The sequence below is a fragment of the Piliocolobus tephrosceles genome, chromosome 14 (genome assembly GCF_002776525.5).
Source record: "Piliocolobus tephrosceles isolate RC106 chromosome 14, ASM277652v3, whole genome shotgun sequence".
In the NCBI taxonomy this organism is placed as follows: Eukaryota; Metazoa; Chordata; class Mammalia; order Primates; family Cercopithecidae; genus Piliocolobus; species Piliocolobus tephrosceles.
The window spans coordinates 10,418,775-10,432,085 of NC_045447.1; the positions used below are offsets into that span (position 1 = coordinate 10,418,775).

The window sequence follows — 13,311 nt, forward strand, 5'->3', positions numbered from 1 at the left end:
AGGATTTGTGTGAGAGCATTTATGAACTGCAGTTGCGGGGCAGAGTTTGTGCCGGTGGGAGGAATTTAAAATTGACTCATGGCTCACGGCCGAAAGCACGAAGTATCCTCAGGAAGCAGGGTTTTGGTAACCTAACTCCCTAAACCACCAATAAAATAGCTGAATTTAACGGCTTAATCGTCTTAATACTGATAATTGAACGACAGAATGATTTTCCAATGGAAGTGAATAAAGGTTAGGTGGGCGGGGCGCTCTGGGCGACAGACACAATTTTAAACCAATGATCAGGCGACTTACAGTAAGTGGGCGTGCTCTGTAACTGAGCGACAGACCGAAAGAACCAGTGATCGACGTGATATTTGAGCCTCTACCAACCGGGAAGGCGGGTTCTCCCGGAGAAGCGCTGGGAGGCGGGAAGAGGGGAAGTGGGCGGATCTCCGCACACCTCGGCGGAAGAGGCAGATTCAGGAAGCCATTACGCCGCTGGCTGGCAGCGGCCGGGCCGGTTGGGGCTGGGCCCTACGCACTTTGCGTAGCGAGGGGGGTTACCAAAGGCCTAGTGCTTGGCCTCGAGCAAGCCTGGCCTATCCCCTGTAGGGGGTGGGTGAGGGGCGAGGCTGAGGAAGAAGAGAAGGGGAATTGGGGCGCTTGAGGGGATTATAATTTCTTTAAAAAGAGGGGAGGGGAGAGGCCATGGCCGTCCCAGCCAAGAAGAGGAAGATGAACTTCTCAGAGCGGGAGGTGGAGATCATCGTGGAGGAGCTGGAGCTGAAGAAGCACCTGCTGGTGAACCACTTCAACGCCGGGGTCCCCCTGGCCGCCAAGAGCGCGGCCTGGCACGGCATCCTGAGAAGGGTCAACGCCGTGGCCACCTGCCGCAGGGAGCTGCCTGAGGTCAAGAAGAAGTGGTCTGACCTCAAGACCGAGGTCCGTCGCAAGGTTGCCCAGGTCCGGGCCGCCGTGGAGGGTGGTGAGGCGCCGGGGTCCACTGAGGAGGACGGAGCTGGGGGGCCTGGGACAGGCGGTGGCAGTGGCGGCGGTGGCCCAGCTGTAGCCCCAGTGCTGCTGACCCCCATGCAACAACGTATCTGCAACCTGCTGGGCGAGGCCACCATCATCAGCCTGCCCAGCACCACAGAGATCCACCCTGTGGCCCTCGGACCCTCGGCCACCGCAGCCGCAGCCACGGTCACCCTGACACAGAGTGAGTGACCTCTCCTGCCCAGGCGGCGTGCATAAGTGGGAAGGGTCAGCAAGCTCTGGGGTGGCCTGGGGAAGGTTGGCTGCCAAGGGTCAGAGGTCAGATGGGGGTCTTGGAAGACCATGAGGCCTTCCAAGAGCAGCACCCCAGACAGAAGTGATCTTGCTCTCTTTGGGACTTCCTCAGCACGTGGGCTGGACTTCTGATGTGCTGGATAGCTCACCACTGAGCATGGCCACCATATTTGTCCATGACTTACCTCCACTTGCCGAACTGGGTGGTCCTTGAAGACAAGAGACCGTGTCTGTATCCCCACAGGATTTTCACAGGGCTCAGCTTGTAGTAGACAGCCAGGCCATATTTGTTGAAAAAATTGATGGGAATAATACTGCCCAAGTGAGACAACGATTCTGGATTCTGTTTTCAGTGCGGGGGATCTTTGATTGGGTGCTGCTTGGGAGCCTCATGGTTCCTGGTGTTAATCTACTCCATTCATTCATTCATTCATTCATTCATTCATTCATTCATCAAACATTAGCACTTATTCTGTACCAAACCCTGTGCTGGGCACTGGGATTACCAAGTTGTCTAAAATACAGGCCAGTTATATTCTAGTAGGACAGAGATGACACATATAGGAATAGCTTCACCATCAGTTGGGAAAATCTTCCTTTCTTCCAGAAGAGGAAGGGGGCTTCTTGGTGGCGTGGGGACACATAGCTGACATTGGCATTGAAGGGTGGAGGAGCTTGACCTCTCCCACATGTGTGGAGGCCCAAACAGCCCAGCTAGGATCCTTTCCAAGGTTCTCAGCTAGGAATGACAACGGAGCTAACTTTGGTTGGAGTTTTTAGTTCAAAGAAGGAGTTGTACCCGTGACTGTTACCTCTGCTCATTTGTGATGGCTGTGAGCTGGATCATTCAGTGATTCTCAGTGGGGGTTGGGGGAGTTGGGTGGATGTGTGAGTGCCATCCCCTTGCAATGCGTATTTCTCTTTTTTTCTTTTTTTCTTTTTTTCTTTTTTTTTTTTTTTTGAGACAGAGTCTCGCTCTGTCACCCAGGCTGGAGTGCAGTGGCCTGATCTCAGCTCACTGCAAGCTCCGCCTCCCGGGTTCACGCCATTCTCCTGCCTCAGCCTCCCGAGTATCTGGGACTACAGGGGCCCGCCACCTCGCCCGGCTAGTTTTTTGTACATTTTTTTAGTAGAGATGGGGTTTCACTGTGTTAGCCAGGATGGTCTCGATCTGCTGACCTCGTGATCCGCCCATCTCGGCCTCCCAAAATGCTAGGATTACAGGCTTGAGCCACCGCGCCCAGCCTCAATGCGTATTTCTCAAGAATACACTGGGGTGGAGTAAGGGGGACAAACATGGGTCCAAATCAGATGCTGCTCTGGAACAGGAAGGATAAACGTTTAAGTATCCCATTGACCCAGATGATGAGAGACAGGGGGACACTGACTGGGCACTTAAGCTACCGCTGCCCCATTCCCACCTCCTTTTCTGCTTGACCACAGGGGCCTAGGAAGTCAAGTCAAAGCATCAAAGGACCGGGTACAGTGGCTCATCCTGCAATCCCAGCACTTTGGGAGGCTGAGGTGAGCAGATCACTTGAGGTCAGGAGTTTGAGACCAGCCTGGCCAATATGGTGAAACCCCGTCTCTACTAAAAATACAAAAATTACCCAGGCTTGGAGGCGGGCACCTGTAGTCCCAGCTACTCGGGAGGCTGAGGCACTAGAATCTCTTGAACCCGGGAGGCGGAGGTTGCAGTGAGCCGAGATCGTGCCACTGAACTCCAACCTGGGTGACAGGGCAAAGAGCAAAACGCCGACTCAAGAAAAACAAAACAAAACAAAACAGAAAGCATCAAAGGAGGTAGGACTAATGTGGCTGCAAAGAGCATGTGTAGAGTCCCACCCAAGATGCCTGCTTCACTGGTACCACAGAGAGCGTATGACTCAGCCTCTGGGGTGCCTTTCTTTCTTTTTTTTTTTTTTTTGTGAAACAGAGTCTCGCTCTTGTTGCCCAGGCTGGAGTGCAATGGCATGATCTCGGCTTACTGCAACCTCCATCTCCTAGGTTAAAGTGATTCTCCTGCCTCAGCCTCCCAAGTAGCTGGGATTACAGGCTTGCGCCACCACGCCTGGCTAATTTTGTATTTTTAATAGAGACGATGTGTCTCCATGTTGGTCAGGCTGGTCTCGAACTCCTAACCTCAGGTGATCCACCCACCTCGGCCTCCCAAAGTGCTGGGATTACAGGTGTGAGCCACCGCGCCCGGCAGGGGGTGCCTTTCTTAGTGAGGAGCAGCCCAGCGTGAAAGTCAGGAGCACGTTGGGCTCTGCTGTTAGGGAGACCCGGGTTTGCCTCTTGGCTCTGCTGAATAAGCTCTCTGACCTTAGCAAGTCATTCTACATTTATCGGTCAGTTTTCTCATTTCTGGAAGACGAAGATGACAGCACCGACCTCTTGGTGTCATTTTGGGGATTTGTTGAGCTAATGAGTATAAAGTGCCTGACATGTAGTAGTTGCTCTAAAAGTTTTGCTAGTATTATGATCAACATCTTTGCTTTTGCCAGATCCAAGGCTGGCCCTTTGATTACCAAGTAGATTAAGATTCTGAACCCCTTAGATTCTAGATTTATACCTGAATAGCTATGCAGCCAGGGGAGGCCTGGATTCCCCTTTATGTCCCTCCAGGACAGGACTTTATGGCCTCTTCCCCACCCTATACAGCCAGCTGTATTCCTTCCAGAAAGTGACCTCCCTTGGTCTCTGTTCTTTCTACCCTGCAGTCCCTACAGAGACTACCTATCACACGCTGGAGGAGGGCGTGGTGGAGTACTGCACGGCTGAGGCGCCCCCGCCGCTGCCACCAGAGGCCCCTGTGGACATGATGGCCCAGCATGCAGACACATCGGTCAAGCCGCAAGCACTCAAGAGCCGCATTGCTCTCAACTCCGCCAAGCTGATACAGGAGCAGCGGGTCACCAACCTGCATGTGAAGGAGATCGCACAGCACCTGGAGCAGCAAAACGACCTACTGCAGATGATCCGCCGCTCCCAGGAAGTGCAGGCCTGTGCCCAGGAGCGCCAGGCCCAGGCCATGGAGGGCACACAGGCTGCCCTGAGCGTCCTCATCCAGGTCCTCCGGCCCATGATCAAAGATTTCCGCCGCTACCTGCAGAGCAACACAGCTAACCCGGCCCCCACCTCTGACCCTGGGCAGGTGGCCCAGAATGGGCAGCCAGACAGCATCATCCAGTGAGGGCAGGGGTCAGGCCAGCCTTCTGCCATGATGGGATGAAAACTCCATGGTCTTGTAAGTGGGTCCTGTGATTGGCCTTGGCCTTAGGCCGGCCATGTGCACAGCTCCCTCTTTAATAAACGCTTAGGGGTTGCACTGTTTTTGAGAAGAGGAATTTGTTGGGCTCCCGGGACCCAAACTCTTACTCCCCCTACTTGAGCTGCCTTGCTAAGACCCAGAAGATTGGTTAGCTGGGGGTCACAGGTGCATGTGATGGGACACGTGTTGTCATGACCCCGGGCTTGTGACATGACCCAGCCTTGGTCTTGGACAACTGTAAGGAACAACACAGCGGGCTGTCACTGGGGGCCGTCACCCAGCCTGGGTCTCTCCTGAGCTGCCCTACCCCAAGTGCCATCCTTTCGAGTAGGGTAATGTCACTGGTGCTGCCAGTTGAGCAATAATATCTTCCTCCCTTGGGAGACAATGTGACTTTGCCTGAGGAGGAAACCCCGCCCTTTTCTCCTTCTCACTGTGCCTCAGTTCTCAGGGGACTCCAATGACTGTTGTGCTCTCCTCTGACCCCACCCCAGGCACAGCGCAAGGCCCTTGTTAGGTACTGCGCTGGGACGCCTCCATAATACATGCAGTGTGCAGCCAGTCTGGCTCAAGAATACTGTGTGTGGTGAGGACGGTTTGGCCACTCTCTGGATTTCCACAGCATCTCTGGGTAGCCCTTTGGTGGTTTGCCCCTAGAGCTTTTGACTCAGGTCAAGCTTTGGATGCTGTAAATTTTCGAGAAAGCCAACTAGCATGGAAGCTTGCTGCGCCACTGCAGTGGGTCTGAGTGACCTGTTGGCTTTGCACGGAGGCTTGCTTCCAGCCAATTGTATTTGTTCTGTGTGTGAACCCCTCCTAGGAAGGCCTCCACGAGGGCCGCCCTGTGGCCACACCCTTCCTCCTCTGCTGACTCCACATTTCCAAAATTCAGCAAAAAAAGCCCTGCTGAGCATCACACGCTGGACTCCTCCCCTGCCACACCCCTCAGTGCCTCCTGTTCTCTTGAGACTCTGAGTGGCTGAGTGAATCCAAAGCCATGATTGACCCTGAATGTAGGAGGAGGAAGAGGCGAAGCCAACCTAAGAAGTGGGACCCTGGCCAGGCGCGGTGGCTCAAGCCTGTAATCCCAGCACTTTGGGAGGCCGAGGCGGGTGGATCACGAGGTCAGGAGATCGAGACCATCCTGGCCAACATGGTGAAACCCCGTCTCTACGAAAAATACAAAAATTAGCTGGGCGTGGTGGTGTGCACCTGTAATTCCAGCTACTCAGGAGGCTGAGGCAGGAGAATCGCTTGAACCCAGGAGGCGGAGGTTGCAGGGAGCCTAGATCGCGCCACTGCACTCCAGCCTGGCGACAGAGCGAGACTCCATCTCAAAAAAAAAAAAAAAAAAAAAACCACACACACACACACACCAGAAATGGGACCCTTTGGATTCTGTGCTCAGGGAAGAGCAGGGAGAGCCTTGGAGTGCTGAAGGAGGTGCTGTTCCCTGTTCCATTTTACACTTTCTCTTCTGACATGTCTGTAAGGATTTTACCCAGATGCCATCTGTCTGTTTCATTTTCAGACTTACCATCAATTACCAAGGCCCTTACATCTCCCCAGATCGTTTCCCAAGTTTGCCGATTTGCTGCCGGTGCCTCAGCCACATGTGACCAATGGTTACAACTCAGGGCTCCAGACCTCAGCTAAAAAGTGAAGACGCCGCCCTCCTGGGCACGAACATTTAGAATGCTCAGCTCATCTATTGTGACCACAGGAAGGTGGCCCTGAAGATGCACCGAAGACAGTTGGGAAGTGACTGCTGTACTGTCAGCCTCTCTGTGGAGGCATTCGTGCAGTGCCAGCTAAAAGGGAGGTGAAGGGGGATATCGGACCCAGCGAGGGAGTTGCTGGAAGAAGGAAAGCTCTTCTCAGTGTGGCTGGAGAACAGCAGCCCAGCAGCTTGGACGCCTCCACTCTCTGCAGTCTGATGGCCCCAGCAAGGTCACTGCAAGGACTTCCCAAGGATTCGGTTTGGTTTTTTTCTGGGGTTGGAAATCTGAGCCAATATTGTGTCTGTTCCATTTGGGTATGAAGAGGAAGTCTGGATCACTTAAACTGACTAGTTATTTCCAGGTCATAATTTTAAATTAAAGACATATCATTTTTTTATATGTACATCTCTGTGTCTTTATTGGTTATATATAGAAGAGAACAAGGACTGGCAGACGATGGCCCACAAACTGAATCAGGCTCACCACCTATTTTTATAAATAAAATTTTATTGGAACACAACCACACCCATTCATTTATGAACCTATGGCTTTTTTTTTTTAACCACCTAAGCAAGAGTTGAGTAGTTACAGAGACATCTGGCCCACAAAGCCAAAGGTGTTTACTCTGTGGCCCATTTACAGTAGAAGTCAGTCTATTCCTGGTTTAAGGCAGTGTTTGGGACTCTGAAGAATTACCTGAGGCAGGTACTGTGGCTCATGCCTGTAATCCCAGCACTTTGGGAGGCTGAGGTGGGCGGATCATGAGGTCAGGAGTTTGAGGCCAGCCTGACCAACATGGTGAAACCCTATCTCTCTTAAAAATACAAAAATTAGCTGGGTGTGGTGGCACATACCTGTAATCCCAGCCACTCAGGAGGCTGCAGGAGGAGAATCGCTTGAACCTGGAAGACGGAGGTTGCAGTGAGCCGAGATCATGCCATTGCACTCCAGCCTGGGTGACAGAGCAAGATTCAATCTCAAAAAAAAAAAAAAAGAAAAAAAAAAAAAAGAATTACCTGAGGCATTTGTTAAATGTACCCAATCCCAGGTCTCACTCAAAACCTGGAGGGAGGACTCTAAGACTATGCATTGTAAACAAGCCCTCAGTAATCCTGATACTTTCTGAAGGTTAAGAAATTTTTTTTTTCTTTTTTTTTTTTAACACAGGATCTGGCCGGGCGTGGTGGCTCATGCCTATAATCCCAGCATTTTGGGAGGCCGAGGCAGGCAGATCACGAGGTCAGGAGTTCAAGACCACCATGGCCAACATGGTGAAACCCCATCTGTACTAAAAGTACTAAAAATTAGCTGGGTGTGGTGGCGGGCACCTGTAATCCCAGCTACTTGGGAGGCTAAGGCAGGAGAATCGCTTGAACCCGGGAGACTGAGGTTGCAGTGAACTGAGATCACGCCATTGCACTCCAGCCTGGGCAACAAGAAACTCCATCTCACAAAAAAAAAAAAAATAAAGACAGGATCTTGGCCAGTTGGCGGTGGCTCATGCCTGTAATCCCAGCACTTTGGGAGGCTGAGGTGAGTGGATCACCTGCAGTCAGGAGTTCAAGACCAGCCTGACCAACATGGAGAAACCCTGTCTCTACTAAAAATGCAAAAATTAGCTGGGCATGGTGCCACATGCCTGTAATCCCAGCTACTGGGGAGGCTGAGGCAGGAGCAATTGCTTGAACCTGGGAGGCCGAGATCGCACCACTACACTCCAGCCTGGGTAACAAGAGCGAAACTCTGTCCCAAAAAACAAAAACATGGTCTCACTCTGTCACCTAGGCTGGAGTGCAGTGGCAGGATCACAGCTCACTGCAGCCTTGACCTCCTTGGCTCAGTTGATCCTCCCACCTCTGCCTATCGAGTAGCTGGGACTACAGGCATGTGCCACCATACTCAGCTAATTTTCTTTTCTTTTCTTTTCTTTTTTTTTTTTTTGAGAAGGGGTTTCACCATGTTGCCCAAGCTGGCCTACCACTCCTGGGCTCAAACAATCCTTTTGCCTCTGCCTCCCAAAGTGTTGGGATTACAGCTCTGAGCCACTACTCCAGGCCGGTTAAGAACCTTGGCTCAGAAACTGGAGGACTTAAACTCAGCTGGAATCGGATCCTGCACCAAGGATGACTGCTTCTCTGGATTTTCTGCTGAACAGTTGGGAAGTCCTGCCAACCAGGATACTCCTTTAAATAAGACTGGCCTTCCGTCTGGAGGGATCTCAGTATTCCTGGGCATAGCTATCACTCTCACCAGTATTTTGTAACAATAAAAACCAACAATTATTGAACCCCTAGTCTATTGAGGCCTTATAAGCATTATCTCATTGACTCCTTGCAACAGCCCCAGGAAGTTGGCACTAACATTGTTCTGTTTGCAGGTGAGGACACTGAGAATCAGAGAGGTTTAAAAATTTGCCTAGGCCGGGCGCGGTGGCTCAAGCCTGTAATCCCAGCACTTTGGGAGGCCGAGACGGGCGGATCACGAGGTCAGGAGATCGAGACCATCCTGGCTAATACGGTGAAACCCTGTCTCTACTTAAAAATACGAAAAACTAGCTAGCCGGGCGACGAGGTGGGCGCCTGTAGTCCCAGCTACTCTGGAGGCTGAGGCAGGAGAATGGCGTAAACCCGGGAGGCGGAACTTGTAGTGAGCTGAGATCCGGCCACTGCACTCCAGCCTGGGTGGCAGAGCAAGACTCCGTCTCAAAAAAAAAAAAAAAAAACAGAAAAAAAAAAATTTGCCTGAAGTGTCCCACAGCTACCTTATTACCCAGTGTAGCCCATGCTGTTAGCTACTGTTCTTAACTACTCTGACCTTGCTGCCAGTAAGATTTGAGGTTACCTAGAGATGATTTGAGCCTGACCTGACCTGGAGGAGTGTTTAGCTCAAATGAGGCCTAGAGGCAGCTTGTGTTAGTATTCTTTTTTTTTTTTTTAGACAGAGTCATGCTCTGTCGCCAGACTGGAGTGCTGTGGTGCAATCTCGGCTCACTGCAACCTCTGATTCCCTGGTTCAAGCGATTCTTCTGCCTCAGCCTCCCAAACCTTTTATATTTTAAACCCTTTTGATAGCCTTTTGGAAAGGCATGCTTTGTAAACTATTTTAGGTGAGAGTACTTTCTTTTTTTGTTTGTCTTGAGACAAGTTCTTGCTCTGTCGCCTAGGCTGGAGTGCAGTGGCACAATCATGGCTCACTGTAGCCTCGACCTCCTGGGCTCGAGAGATCTTTCCACCTCAGTCTCCCTAGTAGCTGGGACCACAGGAGCACATCACATGCCCAGCTAATTTTTGTATTTTTTTGTCGAGACTGGGTTTTGCCATGTCAGCCAGGGTAGTCCCGAATTCCTGGGCTCAAGTCATCCTGCCGCCTCGGCCTCTTAAAGTGCGGGGATTACGGTGCGAGCCATGGCATCCGGCCAGTTCTTTCTTCAATAATGTTTGCCCAACAGATCCACAAGGCAGTGCTGGGAATAGCTCGTGCTCAACAAATACAGCTGCTGTCATCATCATTACAGTGACCGATAATCCAAAGTGGTCACTATCGAGTCTTGATGTCACAATGGGAGCTTTGTGGTTTGAATAGGATTACAAGGGATGTGACCCTGGAACTAGAAGGTGGCAGGGGCACAGAAAGCAGAGTGGGAAGGACTTAAGGCTGACTGGGGACGTGGGAACCAAGGCCAGTACAGGGAAGAGGCCACCGCCGGGAGGCTGTGAATGCAATTTCTCTGAAAGAGGCGGGTGCGCGAGTCAGAGACTGCTGAGCTGTCCCCTTACCTTAGTCCATGAAGACAACAGGCTACAGTGAAAGTAACAGTGAAGCCTGTAATCACTTACTATGATGGCGTAAGCAAGAGGGGAAAATACCACTCCCCTTATGTTCCATTTTTTTCCCTACAGGACAGCGCCAGGTAAGGGTGAGATGTATTACACATGGGGGTGTCTTCTCACTGCTGAGGGAATCCTCAGGAAAAAAAAGACTCCTGCTGTGTTATGGACCTGGTGCGGGTCAGAGCGGGACAAGAGGGAGAAGGGCTAGGAGTGGAAAATTACTGATAGTAAAGTGTGTTCAAGATTCCTTGCACTGTTTGTGCTTGTGTAATCCCAGCACGTTGGGAGGCCGAATCAGGAGGATCTCTTGAGCCCAGGAGTTCGAGACCAGCCTAGGCAACATGGCAAAAACCTGTCTCTACCCAGAAAAAAAAATAAAAAAATAAAAAAAGAGGGAAATATAAAAATTAGGCCAGGCACAGTGGCTCACACCTGCAATCCCAGCAATTTGGGAGACCAAGGAAGGTGGATCACTTGAGGTCAGGAGTTTGAGACCAGCCTGGCCAACATGGTAAAACCCCATCTCTACTAAAAATACAAAACTTAGCTGGGAGTGGTGGTAGGGGCCTATAATCCCAGCTGCTCAGGAGGCTGAGGCAGGAGAATCGCTTTAGCCCAGGAGGCAGAGGTTGCAGTGAGCTGAGATCGCACCACTGCACTCCAGCCCGAGTGCACTCCTGACGGAGAGCGAGACTCCGTCTCCAAAAAAAAGAAAAAAGAAAAAAAAAGAAAGAAAAGAGGCAGCTGCCTCTTCCTGCCACCCCACTGAGGCCTGCCAGGCTCAGCCTCTGTCATTGCTTCTGGCTGGGCCTGAGAGATCGCATGTAGGCTTGTGGCCAGGAGCCAGGTTCCTCACAAGTAAGTGTTGGGACTTCTGAGTCCTCCTGTCTCTAACTTCCTGACTGTGCTCTGGGATGGGATTATTTAATTTCTCTAAAAGTCCTCCTCTGAAAAGAAGTCTGAAAAGTTAACAAGCTGTTGCTCACAGAACAGGGAACACGGTGCAGGACACACAGTAGCTGCTTGCTTCAGTTGTCTTTGCTGTGTAACAAACCAACTTGAAACTTAGTGGCTGAAAACAATGATCTTTTATTTGCTCATGATTTTGCAATTTGATCAGGTCCCAGAAGGAACAGCTTGTCTATTTCTCATTGGCAGCTGGACCTGCCCCACTGGGGCTGGGACTCTACCTCTAAGACGGCTCACTCACATGCCTTGCTTGGAAATCTCCCTGAAGTGCCTTCCTGACCCTTGCAGAAATTCTAGACAAATCAGTCCAGGTTCTCGCAGGGTGCGAAGGAGTGCCTGCTGGGAGGAACTGGCAGGGACAAACTCAGGCCTTTTGGTTAGAGATGATGAACTAACTTCAGTATGGAGGTTTACAAACGGAGATGTGGTTCTCAAAATGGTCTGTCCGGCGGCAGAGCCCTAGAGGCTGTGCCAGAATGTACTGGTTCCCTGTCCCACCTCTTCCCCTGCCCAGCTCCTGGGTAGCCTTCAGGGCTCTGCTTGGACGTTGTTTCCTCAAGAGGCCTTTTTCCAGCTCCCACCAGTCCAGGCTAGCTCCCCCTGCTGCCCACGCCCACGACCCCCTGGAGGTCCTCTCTCTCTCATCCTATGTGGAGTTGCCCCTTCCCTTCCCTTCCCTCCCCTCCTCCCTTCTCCTGCCTCCCCTCCCCTCCCCACCTCCCCCCTTTCCTCCCCTACCCCCTTCCCCTCCTCTTCTCCCCTCCCACCCTCCCCTCCTCTTCTCCCCTCCCCGCCTTCCCCTCCTCCCCTCCTCTCCTCCCCTGCCCCCCCCTCCCCTCCCCTTCTCCCCTCCCCTCCCCTCCCCTTCTCTTCCCTTCCCTTCCTTTCTTCTCTGTCCCTCTCTCTTTCTTTTTAGAGAGAGTCTCACTGTCGCCCAGGCTGGAGTGCATTGGTGCCGTCTCGGCTCACTGCAACCTCCGCCTCAGTGATTTCTTCAAGCGATTCTCCTGCCTTAGCCTCCTCAGTAGCTGGGATTACAGGCATGCGCCACCACGCCCAGCTAATTTTGTATTTTTAGTAGAGACAGGGTTTCTCCTTGTTGGTCAGGCTGATCTAGAACTCCCAACCTCAGGTGATCCGCCCACCTCGGCCTCCCAGAGTGTTGGGATTACAGGCATGAGCCACCACACCCGGCCTATTTAGTTTTTTAGGCAAAGTCTCACTCTGTCGCCCAGGCTAGAGTGCAGTGGCACGATCTTGGCTCACTGCAACTTTCGCCTTCCAGGTTCAAGCGATTCTCCGGCCTCAGCCTCCTGAGTAGCTGGAATTACAGGCTCTCGCCACCAGGTCTGGTTAATCTTTGTATTTTTAGTAGAGATGGTGGTTTCACCATGTTGGCCAGGCTGGTCTCGAACTCCTGACCTCAAGTGATTCACCCGCCTTGGCCTCCTAAAGTGTTGGGATTACAGGCCTGAGCCACCGTGCCCGGCTGAGTTGCTTGTTTTCCTCACTGGTTGATCTTTGGCTCTGGGACTTTGTCCATCTTGCTCCCTGCTGTAGTGGAACTCTGGGAGAGGCACTTCCACTCCCAGCTACACAAGCTGGACACTTGGATGCCTTCCTTGGTCCCACCCACTGTCTCTCTTCTCACATCTTGTTCTGAAGATGCTCCTCCTCCCTCCCCCACTCCCATGTTCTCTCTCACCCATGATACCCACAGCAGCCTCCTGACTGGCCTCCTGCCTCCAGGCCCTGCTGAGGTCTTCAGAAGCAAATCTACCCATGCTATGCCCTGTTCCATCCTTCAATTACGTCCCTTAACTCCCTGGATAAACTATCAGCTCCTTAACATGACCTGTCGCCACTTCCCTCCTTATACTCTGCATTCCAGTCACATCGAGAAAGTTTACTTCCTTAAAAATATTGGCCTCTTCAAGATCGTGCCACTGCATTCCAGCCTGAGTGACAGAGCAAGATTCCATCTTAAAAAACAAAACAAAACAAAACCATATATATATATGTGTATATATATGTGTATATATATGTATATATATGTGTATATATGTGTATATATATATGTATATGTATATATATGTATATATACACACATATGGCTCTTTTCCTTTTTTTTTTTGGAAACAGGGTCTTACTCTGTTGCCCAGGCTTGAGTGCAGTATGACAATCTCGGCTCACTGCAACTTCTGCCTCCCTGGAATCAGTGATTTTCCTGCCTCAGCCTCCT

At 51.5% G+C, this 13,311-nt stretch overlaps 1 protein-coding gene across 3 annotated transcripts; it reads left to right on the plus strand.

Moving 5' to 3' along the window:
* Positions 1-447: 447 nt before the first annotated feature.
* On the plus strand, positions 448-6,673 carry NAIF1 (nuclear apoptosis inducing factor 1). Of its 3 annotated transcripts, none has more exons than XR_002732579.1 (3): positions 448-1,204; positions 3,999-4,525; positions 6,081-6,673. XR_002732579.1 is itself a non-coding variant. In XM_023217064.2 (2 exons), the coding sequence occupies exons 1-2, from the start codon at positions 694-696 to the stop codon at positions 4,469-4,471; spliced, it is 984 nt and encodes a 327-aa protein (XP_023072832.1). In that variant the 5' UTR covers positions 448-693; the 3' UTR covers positions 4,472-6,673. The 3 variants fall into 3 exon arrangements, 1 of the variants encoding a protein (XP_023072832.1); XR_002732580.1 differs by having other exon boundaries at positions 475-1,204; positions 3,999-5,992; XM_023217064.2 differs by having other exon boundaries at positions 3,999-6,673.
* Positions 6,674-13,311: the final 6,638 nt, after the last annotated feature.

Excerpts from the sequence above, each read along its gene's own strand:
- NAIF1 (XM_023217064.2), top strand. The coding sequence starts at position 694 with ATGGCCGTCCCAGCCAAGAAGAGGAAGATGAACTTCTCAGAGCGGGAG. Across the intron at positions 1,205-3,998 it reads CACGGTCACCCTGACACAGA|TCCCTACAGAGACTACCTAT; the intron begins GTGAGTGACCTC and ends TCTACCCTGCAG.